The 20,012-nt window shown below is 37.5% G+C and overlaps 1 protein-coding gene across 1 annotated transcript; it reads right to left on the minus strand.

The window, feature by feature from the left end:
• Positions 1–564: 564 nt before the first annotated feature.
• BNC1 (basonuclin 1) lies at positions 565–19,553 on the minus strand. The gene is made up of 5 exons (XM_009581093.1): positions 19,409–19,553; positions 6,884–6,986; positions 6,488–6,723; positions 3,321–5,248; positions 565–1,246 (listed from the first exon to the last, which is right to left on the minus strand). The coding sequence occupies exons 1-5, from the start codon at positions 19,415–19,417 to the stop codon at positions 565–567; spliced, it is 2,958 nt and encodes a 985-aa protein (XP_009579388.1). The 5' UTR covers positions 19,418–19,553.
• Between the last annotated feature and the right edge of the window lie 459 nt (positions 19,554–20,012).

Below are 20,012 nucleotides of genomic sequence, written 5' to 3' on the forward strand. Positions count from 1 at the left end.
TGGACTGTATGCAAAGTCTTCCCAAATTTGTATTTTATCTTTTGGATTTTGGGATATAGTAAACTGCAAATATCATATTCAACTAATACTGCAAGTAAGCTTCAGACTATGGTCTCAGGAACGAAATGGTAGCCCCAAAACTCTCAACCCAACCAGAGGAAACTCACCCCAATCATTACTCATTTCTTACATGACACAATAACTCATTTAACATGTAAACACAACAGATGATGGTTCTCATTTGAAGCTCCTATTGTTGGCAAGTAATACTTCACAGGTATCAGAAATACTTTAGTATATCTCCATATTTCCCCCATTTCTAAGATGCTTTCTTTTCCTTACAGAAGATTTAGCTATTTAACATCAAACCAAATAATTGCACAAAAACTGCAGCACCAAGCTCTGCTAAATGAAACTGCTGGAGAGCACACACAGAAGAAAAGAATTTGACCGTGGTTGTTGAGTGGGCTGGAAGTCAAATGAGTTTAAATAAAACGAATGTTAACACATTCCTTAATTGAAATGATTAATTCTTAGCAGAAATAAATTAAGATCAGCATGATCTTACTGTAGGCTAGTTGGTGACCCAGCCAGACTTTTGTGCAGATTAGGGTTTTGACTGTGCCTGTTCCGACTGCGAACAGATGAAAACATTGTATTGCAACCTGGGACTTTACATTTGTGGAGCTGGCGGAGATGCACAGTTTTGTAATGAGCCCTGAAAGTTCCTTTATTACTATAAGTTTTTTGACATATATGACAAGTTATTGGCAAACTGGAAGGTAAATTTGTAAAGTTTTGATTAGCTTTCTCAATTAAAGTACAGTCTTGGTAGAGTTCATCATTGGGCATTAGGCTGGGTCCTTCACAGCTTTCATCACTATCATCCAAGGGCATGGTGCATATCTCACTTCCTCCGTCAGAATCCCAAGAAGAATGAGCACTGCTCTCAGATTTAATGCTGGAAGTAGTGCTTAGATCCAGAACAGCTCCATCATTCAATGGATCGTATCCATAACTCTCAGAACAGGGTTCTCTAATTTTGCTCATTGGAAAAACCAAGCTGCCTGTTCTGTTCATTCCTTTGAAGATTACAGAAGTATGTCCAACATGTTGTTTTAAAGAGACATCTTGACAAAACTCCTTAGCCATGTCTTTCAAGAGGTATGTTGCATTGAAATGGTTGTTGAATTCCAGTGTATCTTTAGTCAGAAGCTTATGATGAAGATTTAGGTTTGAACTATGTCTAGAAGAACAAAGACAAGCTTAGCAAGAAAGTGTTTCGCCTCACTTAACAGCTGTTTCATAATGATCATTAACAAAGAAAAAAAAAAAATCAATATTTAGTAGCATGCATGAACTGTATACTTCTAATCTGAACAACTGCCACACTGGGAGTGCACATGGATGATTTACACACGTGACTGGGTATCCGAACTTGCTTGTACTGGCATATTTCAGAAATAACGCTACAGAAATCAATGTTTCAGATTCTCTCCTGCATCGTGGATAGCTGTCTGCTCCACTAGATCTAGTGGTGGGCCTAAAAGAGTTGGGGGCAGACTAGAAATCTGTATACTGAACTGAGATCAGAGAATGGACTGAGGGTGGGAAGAAACAAGATTCTGTCCCAGTGGACAAAGCAGGAAAGGAATGACACCTGAGTCTGCAAAAAAATATTGATGACCTCAAGTACTGTAACCATGTGCCAGGAAGCAGCTGTACACATCAGTACAGAGCTTTTCCTTGACAGGAATTTCCTTGAAGAAAGGAATATTGCATTTTATGCAACTTGCAGTTTTCAAATGGGCATCTCTGGATTCAGTTTAAAACCACCAAAACATATGAAATCACTGCTTCTCATTGAATACTATCAATCAGCTTCACTGGAAACTTCCAGGCTCTGGCTAGAAGATTCAGTTTATTGCAAGACAGGGAAAACATTCATTTTTCCCTTTGCCATCATGGTTTAATCCAAACCATGAACTGTTCAAAAGAAATATTTTGCACTTGCAGCCACAGCATTCTATGTTAAAGTCTAGAAACTTCTGCGAAGTTGTTCCAAATAACTACTGTTTTGCACAAAGCTTGTGAACTTTCTCGTGAGTTGGCTTTTTTTTCCCTCCCGCCCCGCCCCCTCCATAAACCATCTTCCAAAAGCACCTATGTTAAAACTTAACTGAGTATGTTGGTGTGGGAAGGAATTCCTGGCATGTGAATGCAAATCTTACTGCTGGCCTTCTTTCCTGTGGCCCATATCACAATTACAGTGGAGAGGAATTCACATCTGGGAAGATGCAGGCAGCAGATCAGGGTATGAAGCCCTGCCAGCAGCAGATGAATCTGTGCATCTCAGATGCAGCGGCCAGTCCTCAGAGACTGGCTCATCCTCTCTCTGGACTGCATCAGCTGGCTCCAGTACTCCTGGCAGATTACAGACAATCTAAACCTTGTGTCACTCTGAACTACTATCCAGGCATGCTTCCTGCAGCCAAAAGCTGCTGTAAGACTGTTACAGGAGAGTTAGAAAACTTACAACACTTAGTCACACTTTAACAGGTTTGTTATCTATCACTTATCAATTCAGATACATAAGTGATGGTCAACAATAAAGCTTCAGTTCTTGTTTCTCAGCCTATGTGCAATAGGCTGAAATAAAATCATTTACAGCAACACAATACTGCAGCTAACAGTAAACTGAATCAAGTTCATTATATAGTTTAGGAATTAGTATGTAATCTCACATAAAAGCACTACCAATGTGGATACACACCAGATAGTGTTAGTTCAACTAGTACTGCGTAATGTTAATTTTGTACTGACATAGGGTAATCATGCTTTTCTTATGGGCTTTTTCCCACCAGTCTGTTCAAAATCCTTGAGTAAAATGAGGACAAGGGCAAGTGAAGATTTCCTGAATTGATGTCATTGCTTTTTCATTAAAGAACACTGCATACATTAAAATACACATGAAAGTACATATTAAACATAGAAGTCCACACATGCATCTACTGGAAAATTGCCGAATTCATACCCTTGTTACTTTCCCTTTATATTCTAAAGTATTCTTTCAACTATTACAGTCTTTATCAGTTATGAAATTTTCATGGCTTTATTTAATACCTTCTAGTCTAGTGGAAAGGAAATGTTTCTTTCAATGGATTTTCATTTCATGAACATTCTGATAAGTTATTGTACCTGTTATACGAGGATACACAGAAAATCTTTGCAGGCTCCATTCCTCAAACACTCATTTTAATTTCAACTTAGGCTCCATTGTGATGGTAAAATAAATACAATTTTGTTTATAATTTTCTTACCTGTCTCGACTTCTACGAGAAGGGAAAGCAGCATTACAGCCCTCAACTGTGCAAATATGCATTTCTTTGAGATGTACATTTTTAAAATGCATTTTTACACTGTAAGGGTTTTTAAAAGTCTTCTTACAGATGTCACAATGAAAGCGGCTTTCTTCCTTCTGAATCCCTAGTGCATGTTGACTGACATGATCCATATCTTTAGAGTCTTCAAAACAAGGAATGGCAGCACCCCTGTTTGACAAAGTGCTGAAAAAGCCCCCGGTCAGCAAGTGGTGTTGCAATTCAGGGCAGTCATTTTTAAGAATCCTGCGCTTTGACTGCTCTTTAATATACATGGGGGGTTCAGTCATTGGTTTTATAACATCATTGTGGTGGTGTTTTGGATCTTCATATATAATCTCATGGGAAACTATTTTTAATGGTTGGTTTTCTTCTGGTTTAACCTCTTTCCCACAGTGATGCAATTCATTCTCAGAGATATCCTTGATGTATTTGTTATTTGGCGCAAAGACAGATTCAAAATACTTTGGGCCCTCTACCCCAGAGAGAGATTTCCATGAATTACCTGAATGGGGGTGCTTTTCCACCCTGTCGGTCACCCGCTTCTCTATCTTATGCTCACAGGTCTCAAGCTCTCCATCGCTTACCACTTGCAGACGTGTATCATCTTCAGAACTGGCAACATCACTACTTTCATTAGGTGTCTCAACAGCTTCTTTCTCTATCTTAATAGGCATACTTGATTTACGAGATTTCTTCTTGGGTAGCATGTCAAACGGCAATTCATTTGAAACAAGCTGCTCTGGTATTGAGGAAGAAACAAGAGGCAAAGAAGGAAGAGTACCTGGAGTATTAGCAAGCTCAGCTGGTGTGACTGGACTACGATAAAAAGGAAGAACAGGCTGTACTGTCTTCAGGTTTGGAAATAGGACACCATTCTGTCCAATGCTGGGAAATCCAGCCTGACCCTTTGAATCTGTACAAGAGCTGGCATAGCTGGTAATAGTTCTGCTATCCGGAGTTAAAATTGTAAATTCTGTCCTTTTACTATCTCCAGGTCCAGCAATGGTCAAACCATTTCTTAGATCTTTATCCCTGTTATTTCTATTCATTGGCATATGGAGTCTGGGGTTAGGATTTGCACTATGACGATTTCGACTACGCAAAGAGCTAAATACCATATTGCAGCCCTCAATTGTGCACTTGTGCTTTATCTTCAGATGAACAGCATTGTAATGTATTTTCAAAGTACCTTTGTCATAAAATGTCTTTTCACATGCAGTGCAGAAAACACGCCCTTTCCTTGGCCCAGTGCCATTTTTTTCAACAGATTTCATTTTGTTTTCTGGAGATAGTGCTGTCATTTCAAGCTTTGCTGCTGTATTATGTGAACTGGAATCACTTAAAAGGGCATCATCTTCTGTTTTAGTGGTGACATCTGGACCGTTTATGCTCCTCTCATTTTCAACTTGAAATGGTGCAGAACTAGAATTTAAGAAGCTGCTTTCAGAAAATGGTATTTGAACATCTTGTTTAGTTTCATTGCTATGGTCTTGACCTTGCTCAATCAAATGTCTTTCTGGTGGTGAACCTATCAAAGGTGGAGGCACTGGACTGAAAAACTGAAACGGCAGCATGAAAGCCATGTTATTTACAATATTCTCAAAGGGATGAATGTTGGTGGGACTCATTTTGTCCAAGGAAGCAGAAAAATTAGGACTGTGTTGATTGCAGCTCTCAATGAATGCCCTAATATCCAAATTGGCAGTTGGTGGTGGTATTATAATTGATTGCCCTTCTTTCTCTTGAATTGCCATTAACTCTACAATGGACTTAGTTTCTCCAAAACGAAGAAACTGCTGCAAAGTAGCCAGCTCTTCTTCAGTGGTCATTATGCTCCAGTGATCCAGCACTTTTCCTGAAGCATCCTAAAGCCAAAAATATTTAAATGAGTCAGACATTAATTAAGGCAAACAAAAAAACTTCTCCTCCCGAATCTCTCATTTTTTCAGGGACTAAAAATTCTTCTCTAGTGAAATGATAAAATAATTCTATTTCATGAGACATTAATGCCAATTCTGTGATACTTTCTTCCAAATTTTACCACACTGGTGATATTCTTTCTTTCTGAACTGACAGTAACACTTTCCAATAAACTATTTTTTTTTCCACAAAAATTAAGACACGTCATTTGAACAACAGTTAGTATCATGTAAGTACAGACAGCAGAGATGGAGCAATCAGACCAAGATTTAGCTCCTCATTTAAGTCAAGTATTCTTTCATTGCAAGTTTAATAATCTTCCAAGCAACTAAGATCAGAGAACAAATGAACCTGTATTGATGTATTGCCAGTGTTCACAGAGCACAGCTGTAATTACACTAGAGTGTTGGAGTTCTTTCAAACTCTAGCTATGTCTAACTTTTCCCAATAACTACAATAAATATTTTATCACAGAACATGTATTTGATGGCCTACTGAGATTTTTCACAGTGCATGTAAGAGTTTCTAAGATGATGAAGAACGTAACATTATAAATTTTTCATGTGGTAGAGGTTCAAGGTAATTGATTCCATATTTTTAATCCTAACACTAAAAAGCAAGATTATCAAGACCATTAAATATTGATTCGTGTCATAATGTAAGATCGTAATGTTACTTTACGTAAAAGGTAACTTCCACAGTAGCAAGGACTAACATCAGTGTAAGCACATAGGGCCGAATTCATCCTTGATGTAGCTCCAGTAAGGTCAATAGCACTACACCAGAGATGAATATTGTCCCTGGTGTTTAAAATGATGGCAAGTTTATTTTTCAATGTATTATTCTGCTGTATAAAAGTAAACTCACTGTTTAAATAACACTAGAGCAAATTCTGAAGCCTTTACTTTGATACATTCCCAGTAACTTTTTCTTTTTATCTTGGCTTACCTTTGTTGATAGATTTGAGCAAAGTAGGAAGATTTCAGTCAAGTCTGACTAAGAAGAGAGCAATGACCAAAAATCCACCCCTTCTTTTCTGGCGCTAAGCTTGTACAAGTCTATTGCTGCCTTTCAGATGTACCACACTGTTAACGCATTTTGAACTACTGATAAGATTAAGCTAGAAAACAATATGAAATACTACTTAGCTATCATATTTATATTAAAAAAGCCCCTCTAAATACCTGTAGCACATATCCACGTATATAATCCTGTAGTGTCCAATCCAGAGCATGGAGAATCTGTATCACCTCTTCCTGCTTCAGAACACTGAAAAGCCGATCTAGCAGAATTTTAAGGCGCACAGGAATGGCTTGGGTTCCATACAACATGAGGCTACTGATATCAAAGACAACATTGGATTGAACTATTTCTACCTGGCTTGATGGGTAGAGGTTGGGAATCCTTAATTTGCTCAGGGCTGAAAATGAAATCACAAAATGTAAATAAACTTGTGTCACAAGAAAGAGATAAAATTGAATTAATATTGGGGTATGGGGGGATGAGGAGTGACACACAAAGCAGGCTATAATGAGGAGGATCCTAAAAGGTTTTACACAGTTTGGAAGAACAAATATTACCATGTGCTACCCATCCATGCCGGCATTGGTCACATTGTCGCTGATTTATTTTCCCAGGTTTGAAACACTGACAACTACAGTTCACGAGAGTGCATCGGATAGCCTAGAAATCAATAGAAAGGATGATAGGTAATATATAAGCACCATCTAGAGTGTGCAGATTATACATATACAATACACCCATAAAATCCATATGAAGACAGGGTTAACATACCAGCACATACCTATCAATGTGCAATATAAGTAATCCAGGCAAAACCTGAGTTATGCAAGACTACCTCTGCTTTAAAGAGAATCGGTCACCAGCTAGAACACTAGAATATTATGGAACCAAAATATTGCATGACGTACATAGCAACACTTCTGTGGATTTATTTAGGCTGAAGCACCTTTATAACAATAATAAAGTGTTCTTGTGCATTCACCTAAGCTATGATCTTCATGTAAGATCGCTTTTTTCAGGAAGGTTTGAAAACAAAGATACATAGATGAAAGTCCCACTCTCTTGAAGTTTTGCTGGAACTCCATATTGCAATATAGGAAGTTTTAATGAGCAATGTGTTAGCTCTGCATAGATGCCACCTCTTACATACAGCAGTATCCACATAGAATATATGTATCCTGTCAAATATACAGGAGTTCACTAATGGTTCTCAGGAACAAAGCTCACCAAAAAGTACTCCAACTCCTCAAAGACTATAGCAGTCACATTTTGTAAGCGAAATGCTTGAACGATAATAGGCAAGATAGAGCACACAAACATAGCAACCAGTTGCACAGTTCAATTTGTGCATCACTTTACTCTCACCAAGATCATCTATAATGCAAATCAAATTAGTATTCAGATATTCCTAATCAACAAGGTAATACAAAACTTGCTTCCTGGAATATATGCTTTCTTCTGTATGTGCCCATCTGCTGCAGAAGGCAGACAGACAACTTTGAGGTCCTAGTTAAAGCTCCATAGAGATTGCTATAGAGCAAAGCATTTGTAGGATTATATATTGCTTACATCTGATACTGAGAATAGTTCCTGCATAAATGGAATATTTATTAAGGGAGGGAAAGTGAAGAAATTAATGTGCAGGAAGTCTGTACTGGAATACAAAAAAAAGTTAGATTATGCAATTGTAACGTCTGCATTTTTCTTTTTTTAAACCAAAATGTTTTACATTTTAAAGTACAGAGACACAAGTATGAAATAAAGCAAAGTTATGCCCACTACTGGCTGCTACTCCTGCTCTTAAGGTCTTATGCAAAATGGGGACTTCCACTACTTATTAATACCCATAGAAAAGCAAGACAGGACTTGAAGAATAAAGTAACGTCTTTTCAATGCAGGCATCCCCACACTGGCACTTTAGGAAAACATACAAAGAAGCAAGTTTTTGGACAATCATGCTAAGAAAGATGGATGCAGGAAATGTTTAAAATGAAAAGGATGCAAGAGAAAGGTAATTTCACTGGGGTTTGCAATGGGCATTTCTTTAGGCTTGAAGAATTTGACTAACTCAGGGCAGAAGAGGACACTACGAACAACAGATTACTACAAACAAGCATGTGCAGGACATTTGGATGCCAAGTGCTTCACATGACTGGATTTGGACTGAGATTTTAAAATCTCAGTAGCTCGCTTATCAAGGAGTTAGCTTACATGCACATCTCCAAACTGCAGTGACTTGATGCTGCGATTCATCTTTATTTGAAGGATCGGAACAAGTGGCAACAGGGTTATTGAAATCTCTGAATCGCTTTGCCTTTAATCTTTTAAAGGAGCCATTGCAAAATACTGAATTCTTGAGAAAAGCTCTGTGCTCCCCATAAAGTCGTAAAATACACATCAATACCCTACACAGTGTGAATTGCTTCACTTTAATGGAGGATATATTTTCACTTAGATGCTAAAATACTTTTATATAACAATAAAAACCCATAAATTTCTTATGGAAAGGTTGGAAAAAAAGGTGTAGTTGGCTGATGATTCATTTCTATCACAAGATATCAAACAATAATGCAGTTCAAGTCTTCTGCCTCTGTACGTACATAATATTCCATGACTTGCACAGACTGAACCCCTTCCGTAGGTGACCCTGCTAGGTTCGGTAAGCTACAGTGCATTCCATGGATGCATCTTTTGCAGTCCCTCCAGACAAAATTACAAAAGAGTACTTCCTTTTTCTGCAAGAAGTAACAGAAATATGCACAATGAAAAAACTGTCATGATGATAAGTTAATTGAGATTTCAAATTTTTTTTTCATTCCTTTTCCTTTGGACATGTTCCACAGTCCACTGACCTTTAAAACTATTTTTTCTTCTTAATTTGTGTACTTAGACGAAAAAGATATACCGTAAAAAATTTTGCATTTCATAGCTTTGTGTAAGATCTTTCTTCTATAGGGTACATGTGTTTATTTTGTCTTCCTGTATATGTGTAGAAGACTGCACATGCAAAAACCAGAAAAAGTAAAAGGAGGACATTTTGTTTTACATATGTGAAAGCGGCTATTAGAAAGGGAGTAGAGTTCCCCTTCCATACTAAATATGGAATTGATCCCCTCTCAAGTCAATACATTACTGCTTCTGGACACCAGTCTTAGATGTAGTTAGCTTGTATACTGCTAACGTATCAAAGGTATACCCTCAAATCAGGGATCTGTCACTGACTTAAAAAATTACTTGTAAGAATCCCTGAGAAGAAACAAGTGTGATTTTCAGGTTGGTAGTGTTTCCCTTCATTTGTGCTTGTCAGAGTCTGTCTCTCCTAAAATTTTTCTAGCAACATTTGCGTTAATATAGTCACAGAGAATATATAACATGGCAAAATTAACTTTTAAAATAATCAGTGAGCCACAATTTTAAATCTTCATTCATTGTTCAACTTAAAAAGGCACTTGTAGAAGATGCACTTTGATTATCTTCCAAATTAACTTATATCAGAGTTGAATGAAGAGAAACTTAGCAAAACTTCATGAGATTAATATGCTTTTCTTTGGCCTGTTAATCCTACTATCCTTAATACGCCTATTCTAAGGTACTGTAATTATATCAAGTCTTTTAATAAGCTTTATTTTCCCAACAAGTGGAACGTACACACATTTCATTCTACAGAACAAAGGAATAACTTTCTATATTGCATACATGTAAAGCTTCAAAATCGTAATTAAAGGACTGGAAATGTAGAAGGAAATCAAAGTGGAAATTTTTTTAAGTGCAATCCTTTCATTCAGGTCTATTATTTAGTTTCATTTTCCAGAAACATAAGGCAGATGTTTAAAACAATAATTCTTATGCTATGTCAAGGATCTTGTTATTGTTTTCCAGTCACTCTCTCCCTCACAAATGGATCTTTCCAAATCCATTATCAGCAACACTTTCTTCTTTTTTTTTAAAATAGGGTTGAAAATTCTGATCAAAATTTTTTGTGGTTTTACCAGCATGACTGTGGGAATTTGAACATCAGATTTTTAATACAAATGATTCCTCATTACGAGAGAGACAGGTTAACCATTAAACTGGTCACTGAAAAACACCTAACTACTAATCACTGAAAAAGTAGTCTTAACATCTGTTGCCTGAATGTCACAACTGCTGACATCTTTTTTGCCAGATATTGATGTAGCTTCGATTATGCTTCAAAAGTTACAGAACGTTTCTTTGCAACCCACTCGCAGCCTCCACAGCTAAAGAAAAGCACAGGCTAATGGGACAAGTTCATTCTGATTCTGGGTATATAATCAGGCTTCGTTTCATAAAGCAAGTTTGAGATCATCTGTGCTCTCCTGAAGCCTTTTGGGACCTATGCTCACTTGCAACATACTAACAGCAGGTTTTAAAAAAATGCAGCAAGAGAAGAAGGGCAGTATAACTGTATCAAATCTCATTCAGCCTTAAGTGGATTCTGGTTTGACAGCACTTTGGCTTGGGAAATAAATTAAAAAGTAAGTAAATATTGAAGACCCTGTCAGGACCTAGTTAGAGATCGCTGCTCACGCTAGAAAGCCGGTCTGGCACTCTGCACACAGTGAGAGCTGCAAGTGCAGACACCAGTAAAATGGAAGAGCAAGTCCCAAATTACCCTGGTAGTATTTAGCATCAGTAATGCACAGGTCAGCACCCTCACTTGTTTCTGGCATCCAAGAAAAACCCTTGTCTTCTTTGCACAAAGCTACCCCTCACTTTAGAAACTGCTTTTTCTGAAGCTACCGCCATCGCGTGAAGAGCACGAGAGCTTCGCTGCTCCGCTATGTGGATTACTGACAAAATGGTGTCACTGATGCCATGTTACAGGAACATCTTTTGAAAGCAGGGATCAGAAACTCCTATCAGTTTAAGATGCAAGTTAGAAGAAGAAATAGGAGTTACATGAAAGAAATGTGTGAGAGAAACTTTCATTAGATGAGATATAACAGATACTGCTTTTCTTGTCCTTTATTGAGGGCTTCTAGCAACAAGCCATATCTCCTATGGCCATCTCACCTTCATTTCCCAGAAAAAGTAATCCCATTGAATATATGTAACCCTCCAAGACATGTGCTCCGGTGAGCACATATGCTATAGTAAAGAACTGGAGCGTGTCCCATTTCTGTAGAATAGACTTGCAGTGGCTCCACAGTAAGAACACTTGTGGAGGAAGAGGCAAGATTTATAACAGGGGAAGAAGATCGATTTGTAAAGCATTAGGATCTTTTTTTTGTCTGCCAATCAGCTAGAACATGAAAGCCTTTTTACTCCCTAGAGTACCGGTAACAATTTTCTCATATATTAAGAATAATCCACAGAAATTAAGCTCTCTTTTTGGTTTGTAGAAATAAAATTAAACATGGGACATATGTCTGGTTATTAGGAAATATTTTCTTGCTTGCACCTTGTGAAAGATTTGCAAGGCAAGTAAAGGGATGGATATATTTACCATCTCTTAAATTAGAAGTACAGTCCACAGCTAAATCAAAGGCCAAATCCAAATCTGTGTGCATCTTTCAGTAAAGAAAACAGTAACTATACATGAGTGTGAAGTTGCCTTCCCGTCCAAGTTGTTTTCTTTCCTGTTTTTACCGTTATCCACTGGGTTTCTTGTAGTTGCAAAGTTTAAATAAGTCTTCCTTTTTCATCACCCAGTTACATTTGATTACTTCTGCATTTGAATCCTTTGAACAACCACTGAAAGCAGAGACAAATTAAAAACCCCTTATTTAAAGCATCTCTGCCAATGCCTTACTTTTCCACATCATACAATGAGCAAAGCTTTGCTTTGTCCATTTTTTGTCTGGCAACTTTTGCTACTTCCCCTAGGGATATATTCCACTGATAAATAATACCGTCTGTCAGTTTTATCATGATTTAAAATAAGTTCTCAATTTACATTTTGTCCACCTTACTTTCACTGTATCACAACCCAGCTGTGCTATCTGTATCACGCTAATAATATTTGTTTTTTTCAGCTATCCCACATGTATTTGTATCTACCCTGTCCACTCTATAGTACATGTTTAGTCCTTGTGTGTGTTCTTTCTAAACACAGACTTCAGTTTTTGATACTCTGTTGAGCTCTCTGCAGTTTATTGGAACTAAAATATATTCCAGTATATTCCAAGTACAATCACAAAAGGTGTTGGGTTGCTCCAGATAGTGTAAGTACTTGTTGAAGACATAGCCCAAAAATTAAGCCTAAACTGCATGTTAATATTGTATCTGTTAGAGTTTAGATTAAGCATCTTATATCTCCATTGTTCCTTGAAAGTTTCAACGTATTCCAAGTTTAGTAAGGCTATGAATCCCATCTGCCTGTAGAGAACATTAGGAGGGCCCTGCAGCATCTTCAAGGAAAGGCTCTGGGCCATTTTCTTCTTCCTGACATGCTCACTTCAAAGAAGAAATGGGATGCCTGGAGGATGGACAGAATATGGAAACCCTTCGCTGCCTGTAAGCAAGAGCTGGGAGGACACACAGGGAATGGGGAAAAGGGAGACACTCACCAAGCAACAGTGCACTGAAATGCACTTACATATGTACAGGTCTGACGGCAAGGCCAATTTGAGAGTTACTCTGCACAAAGTAGACTTGGCCCATGCTACAATTTGCACATGTTCAGCTTGGTACTGTGGTGTTTTCTTCTGTCACGTGTTTAAGGTTCTCAGTTATGGCTGAGGTCAGAGCTGTACTGGTAAGTTACACACCACCGACAGTACACATACACTGCCTGCCTTTAACAACCTTAGCCCTTGAAACAAAGGGATTTCCATTCATGTACATTTACGCCTACTCAAGTACATTTGGTTGTTGCAAGTTCTGCTGTTTCTATACTAAAGTTTAAAAATACTTAAGACTAAAATAAATAATTACATAAAATTATTAAAACAAGAAGGTCCTTATAAGATTTCTAATTATATCAGACTGAATGCAGCACACCCTATTTCCACAGTCTTATCTCACAAAAAATGTTTCTTACAAAGTAACAGCTGCCATTAATAGTTATTTAATAAACATAATAAGTAACAACAAACATCTTTCATGAGAAGCAAACAAGCCTTACAGTTTGTTGTATCCAGAAAACAGTCTGATATCTTCCGTATTTTGAGCTTTTAATTAAGTTGCACAGGGACATGACAGAGTAAACAGCACTGACCAAATAGCTCCAACATTCTCCATTAACAGACGTTTAAAATGCTAGCCCTAGATGATTCATTTGACAAACTGCTTATTAGTAAAATGAGTTAGCAAAATTCTTGTCTCCTGCTTAAGAGACCAACTAGGAGAGAGATGGGAAAGATGGAGATGGGCCACAACTTGCCTTTTACAGTACCACTAAACATGAAGTTACACTCACAACTCAGTGCCTAAATCCACGATGGCTCCTCAATAACTGGGCTGGTTTTTATACACATTGACCATGTACGCTCCTACCAAGCTCAGGAGGTGCAAGAACCTTTGAAAAACCCAGACAAAAAGCTTTTGTTTCAGAGTTCAAACATGGATTTAGGAGTTGAACTTAACACCTATTGTGCTGAAAATTTTGGCTGGTGCTGATACCACTCAACTCCCACTTATCCCTTCTCTGTGGGGAAATTATGCTATGATTTTTACTCCTAAAAGAACACAAAGGCCACAAGTTGAATACGTTTTCTAGATAAGACCACAGAATACATCCCATTAATTATCTGGATCTTATGTATATATTCATATTGTTTATTTGGGGTCAGATACCAAAACCTGACCTCCTTTTAAACAGCCACAGTCTGAGAATACACGTAAGCAGAGTATTTACAACCCAGATCCTGCAGCAAGTTTCATTACCCCATTACCCTCTCCCTCAGTGGGGCTGAACAAAGCCAATTTTGGCCTAGAATTTGACCAAATCTCTCTTTTGTGGGTGCAGTTGAGCACCTTGAGCTGAACATGTTTAATTGTCCTTGTAATAATTGACTAAAACATCCTCAAAAACAGCCAAAAAGTGAGGGGGGGAAGTGATAAAGCTCAGTAAGATGGAAGTGAAATTAGGTAATACCTTCACACGATAGCACCATCCCGTCAAATCAACCATGCTTGTGGATTTAAAAGAGTTTTAGCTGGCTACTGAATTATGGGCCATGAGTCCACATGTTGCCACTTTGTTGAAAAATTTTTCTAACTGAGACCAGTCCTGAGAGCGAGGAGCTGAGATAAGAAACTAAATACAGACTCACAACCCTACAGCCAATTTGGGCTCAGCGGCAGCTTTTGCGGCTAACAGAGAGGAGCTCTGGCCAGGGCAACGCAGCTGGGCGAGGAAGCAGAAGAGTTTCTGAGAAAGGCAGCAGGCTACAAGGCCAAACTTTAATCACAGCATAACTTGTGGGATGAAAATCACTCCTCATGCATGTCCCTTACCCTAAAGGGCCCCTTAGGGCAACTCTTGTTAATGGCACTGTCAAAATAATTATAAAGAGAAAAGAATGTGCGTGTGTGTGTGAGCACACACACTCAGACTGCTACTCTTTAAACAAAAAGCACTGGACAGTAAAACTTAATACTGCTGTTCAACAATATGCTTGTAGATACATTGGCTTACACTGCAATTAATCTCACTTGTTAACAACAGGTGTGTGCTGACAGACAGCTTGGTCAAACTCCGGAACGTATTTAGATCCTCTTTTACCATTTGGTTTGGAAAAGAAAACAAGAAATACAAATTGAGAAATGGAAAACGTCACATCATCATTATCTTAGAGTTGTTATTTACTTTTGATTCTGAAACAGACTACAATGCTACATGGCATACCTGCCCTAGCCTGTGTAGCTCAGAAACCCCTACATTTTGCCGAGTATGAAGCAGTATCTATCACAAGATATTGAAGTAACTTCCCTTTTTAATAAATTTACAGGAAAAATTCTTATTAGTGCATTTCAAAAATGAGTAACAGATTGCTGCATACTGATGAGAAAAACTGCTCAGGCTTTGGGGGTAAGGATAAGTCACTGGATAGAAATGGTGTGAAATTTCTTATGATAAAGCACTAGATGCTCTTTAGTCTAGCAAATAAATTGCGCACACACTATTTACCCATATTGACATGCTATGCATACCACGTTAAATTCTGAAACTACAGATCTATCCATGAGCTAAAGTTTAATTATATATTTAACTCTAAGCCGTACGTTAGCAAGAAATAAGTGTTATAAACACAAATGCACAAGAATCAGAGAAATGAAGAATATTAGTATAAATCAACTGCAAGCCCTTTAAAATATGTAAACGCTTTAAAGTATGCCTTTAATTCTTTACCTAGTTTATTAAATGTTATATGTGCGCAATGTGGGTGAGTTAATGTTTCAAAGACAATCCTAACTTTTTCAGCTCCTCACACCGCTCCTTAAGTCTCAAAGACATAAAACATGCATGCTTAAATTTTTTCCGTTTTTCCTGTTACAGAGAGAAGATATAGATTAAAGAATGAAAGAGAACTAACAGCACTCTGAAATATTTAGCATTACACAATTTCATTTAATGCAATTTCATAAATTTTAAACCCAAACAGTATTTGTACACATACACATGATACTATCTATGGTGCTACAGCTATGCAATATTTTACGCAACAGTTGGTAATTTCACAATTTAAAACTTAGTATTCCTTTTTATTGAACACAGATAAGGAAAATTTAAATCGCTTTCAGACATCAGTTTAAATAGCTACTTTCATAAGAAAAAATACCCATTTCTCACTGATAATCAGCTATATTTGAAATTTGAAGTAAACAGTTTGGGGTTAAAGAAACAATCCTACCCTGGTTTTAAATTGTGGAATGAAAACGTTCTTTATTCTAAAATGACTGAAGTTGGTTAGAAATTTCCGCTTTTCCTCATTCCCTCGATAATTTTTTTTTTGAGTCTGAATATTGAAATTTCAGTCCCTAAGATTTTTTAGATAGCAGCAATACGATAATAAGAAATAAAAACTAAAAAGAAGAAAGAATGACACTTGCTGTAAAAACTTGTAGCATCTGCTAGGACAAAAACTGCTGGCTGCCCAGCACATAGGAACTGTGAGAGTTCCCGCACCACTGAAGCCAGGAAGGGCAAGAGATGACCCAGAGGGCCAAAACAATAGTTTTTCTTCCCTGCATTCGGTGGAAGTTCCATACCTAAATTTTAGCTCAAATCTGTATGAAAATTTTTATCAAATGCCAAATCATACTAAAGGTGTTTTCAAAACACGTGTGTGTAGCAAAAGCTGTAATCTAAAATAAAATAAGAACATTTCTGCTCTTATCAGAGGCATATTTAATGTTATAGAAATGAAGTCTTTATTATTGAAAGTCAAATTGTTTGATTGGAAATGGAATGACATGCTCAATGTTGTATGAACAGATTTTTTAACAATATCACAAACAGGCACGGAAGCTGGAAGTCAAGACATTTGGTATCAAAAGGCCAAACCTTTTTGCAGCCTAAGTAGGCAGAATTTCATCTCGGCTACAGTAAAGCCCATGAAGTGGCCCAATATTTGTAGTAATTTTTCCTGTTTCTGTGAAGATTTAGCTCTTCTGCATGTTTGGATATATTTGCAGATATAATTATTTTTAGGGTTCTAAATAGGTTGTAGATGGTTCGGTAGTTCAAAGAATAAACAGAACAAAATCAATCAAGCAAAAATCCATCTTTTAAGTGTAACATAAATGTATTTTCTGTAACATTAGTTACTTTTTACATGTTCACCCATTGTTAAAATAAAAGTCTGATTAAACTGCAAACTACTAAAAACTCAGTTTAATTCAAACAGAAATACATAATTATACTGATTATAATGAAAACTTAATAGCATTATACACACAATGGTAAATAGATCTAATGAAATATATACAATACATTCTTTGAAAGTCCATATTTTTTCCCTTTTCTGTAAAAGAAGAAATTAGAAAGGTATTCTTCAGTGTATATTGTTCTAATCACTAGAACAAAGAAAACCAACAGGCACTGTAGTTAGTAGTTAAAAATAATGCTAGTCCTACTTTGCACCATGACCTGAAGTGGAGTGAGGCTCCCCACCTCCCACTCCTCCAGCACTGAGAGCTGAGCCACAATTTCAGTATTTTAAAACCAAAGTACAGAAAGAGAGACTCTTGTCTAACGTAACGCATATTTTTCAGCAAACTGCAGTAAACAGGACTGTATTTTCCAAAAGGATGTTAAAAATAGAAACATATGATCTTTTCCCACCTAGAATTGTATCCTTACAATTAAAGACTATTAGCTGGCATCCCTTTTAACCGTCAAACTCAGACAGTGGCAGTTCTATAGCCACAAAGAGAAGCAGTAAATGAGAAGAACATGTTACTACACTGCATTTGAGAAAGTTTGGCTCCAAGCTATGCACTGATTAATATCAGATCTCCTTCTTTACTTGCCTCTTGACAATCTTGTCACATCTGGCTGACAAATCCTTACAAGCTTATCCAAACCAAGGCAGCCCAGATCATGCTCCGGGAGTAGCTTGAAGGAAGCGGCAACACCAGCCATGCACTGATGTGCCATCATGAAACTAATGAAGCTGACTTCACTTGCAGACTGCAGGAACACGAAGAAACACAACATGCCTCAAGGTTTTGCAACATAACGCAGAGTTAGCTCACCAAAAGATAAGACAAACAATCAGCTCCCGAGGTTCAAGAAGCCAAGTAGTTACATGAATTACAAAAATTTATATAGAAATCGCTTGAACAACAAATCTCAACTAAATGAGCACAGTAAACTCCAACTTCAGATCAGATGTGAAAATTGACTGCTAAATGCCTTTCAAACAGTGGTTTGTTTTAAATTAAAACAAAACTAGTTTATTTCATTTTCTCTCCCCCACATCCCCAAAATATCAGAATGTTGCCTGGCTCCCAGGTTATTCAAACTGAAAAACATTAAAAAAAAAAAAAACACACAAAAAAACTAAACAAAACACCAAACAAAAAATCCAAAAAAAAGAAAAAAAAAGGGGGGGGGGGGGGGAGGGCGGAGGCGGGAAATAGTGTCACTTTTTATCCATAGGATTTTACAGAAGGAAAACCACAGCCTGTGTATATCAGTAGTCCTCCCCTGGGTTAGCGATCTGCCCTCTCCTCATTTTTAAACCAAGGATTCATTACACAGAGGACTGGAAGTATTTGGCCAATTAATAAACCAGAAAGTAAAATGCTGTATCTTAAACACATCTAACAAAACCTCATTATGTATGAGCTGACAATTAAACCATGTTTATTTTTTTATGTGATGAAAAAAAAAATCAAAATAAATTAAATAAGCATCTTGTATTCTGATGCATTTACGCTCTTAATTAGCGCAATATATTCAAAAAAACAGAACCCCCCCCACCCCCCCATACACACACACTCATTCTCCCCCCCTGAAATACAAACAGACTGATCCTAAGAAAAGAATTACTGGCCTTATTTTCTGGATGCTAAATAGTCAACAATAAATTGTATATAAAGGGCATACATTAGACTCCACTTTAGTGGTAATTTCTAGAGAACTTCGTAGTGAAATTACATTGTTGTCTGCTCTCCAGTGCATTTATACGTCATGATAATGATAATGTATCTGCTTAAAGCACTTGACTCAGAACACATCTGAGTCACAAATCACAGATTTTATTGCTATTAATGTATGTTGAGGACTTGTACAATTAAAAATTGTCAAGTATTTATGATTTACATGCTGCTACTTCAATTGGAAAACAATTACACAAGTGATGGCTCTTATTATAATCAGCCTGCAATTCTGCATTACTTACTGTAGAACAGAAAAGTCATACAGTTGTTTACAGCGCACAGCAGAAAGAAAAACAGGATTTTTTACATAAACTAGTTTTCTACTTTCACAGTAGCTTTTCGTAATTAAGAAATGGAGAGTACAGCTCCCTACAGCTCTCATCTCCATTGTTCATTACCCAAAACAACACCATTGCAAGGTTTTTTATATCTCCACAGTGCATAACCACAAGTAAAAGTTGCACAGTAAAAATACACATTCATATAGAACTGCAAAGAACTTTCCTTACCTCAGACATTCTTACTGTGCTTATGTTTCCAGAGCTATAAAACAGTTTCCCATTCCTTCAGTGAGTTGTACAAAGAAGTACTGGAAACACTCCTGCCTGTACAAGTACTAAGGCAGAACCATCACACGCCTCTTTACTCTTGTCTGACTCTGAGCACCTCAGGGTCTGATGTATGCTCAGGCTGTGCACAGGGGAGTGAAATAAGATCCTCCCCCTTGGTGTTCTCCAGACCTACAGTACGAAGTTGTGTCTGCCTCTCACCTCTGCAGCCAGCTCTCACCTCGCTGCCCCGGAGTGGTGTGCTCCAGCGTGCTCCTCCAGTCGCAGGGCAGTCCCCTCACAGCTGGCTTGAAGAGGGCATGACACTCATCTTTCACAGAGATTTGATCAAAAGGAGTCACGGAGGCTTGAGGCGCTCCTAATGCAGTGCGAGGAGATTCTACCTCTGCTCTGGCAGCCTAAGTAATGCATTAAATCAATGCAGCTGACCTAAGGCCTATTACAGGGTATTTTTTCTTCTCAGAGTGTACAACTATCTGCAAATAAGCTATGAGGTACTTATGATTAAAATTACTTATTTTTAGCGTCAGAGTGTTGTTTTTCA

This window comes from Fulmarus glacialis, unplaced genomic scaffold, assembly GCF_000690835.1.
Source record: "Fulmarus glacialis isolate BGI_N327 unplaced genomic scaffold, ASM69083v1 scaffold13087, whole genome shotgun sequence".
In the NCBI taxonomy this organism is placed as follows: Eukaryota; Metazoa; Chordata; class Aves; order Procellariiformes; family Procellariidae; genus Fulmarus; species Fulmarus glacialis.

Coding starts and splice junctions, on each gene's coding strand:
- BNC1 (XM_009581093.1), bottom strand. Junction 6,724..6,883: donor GCATGGATGGGTAGCACATG/GTAATATTTGTT, acceptor TTTCATTTTCAG/CCCTGAGCAAATTAAGGATT. Junction 1,247..3,320: donor TCTCGTAGAAGTCGAGACAG/GTAAGAAAATTA, acceptor TTGTTCTTCTAG/ACATAGTTCAAACCTAAATC.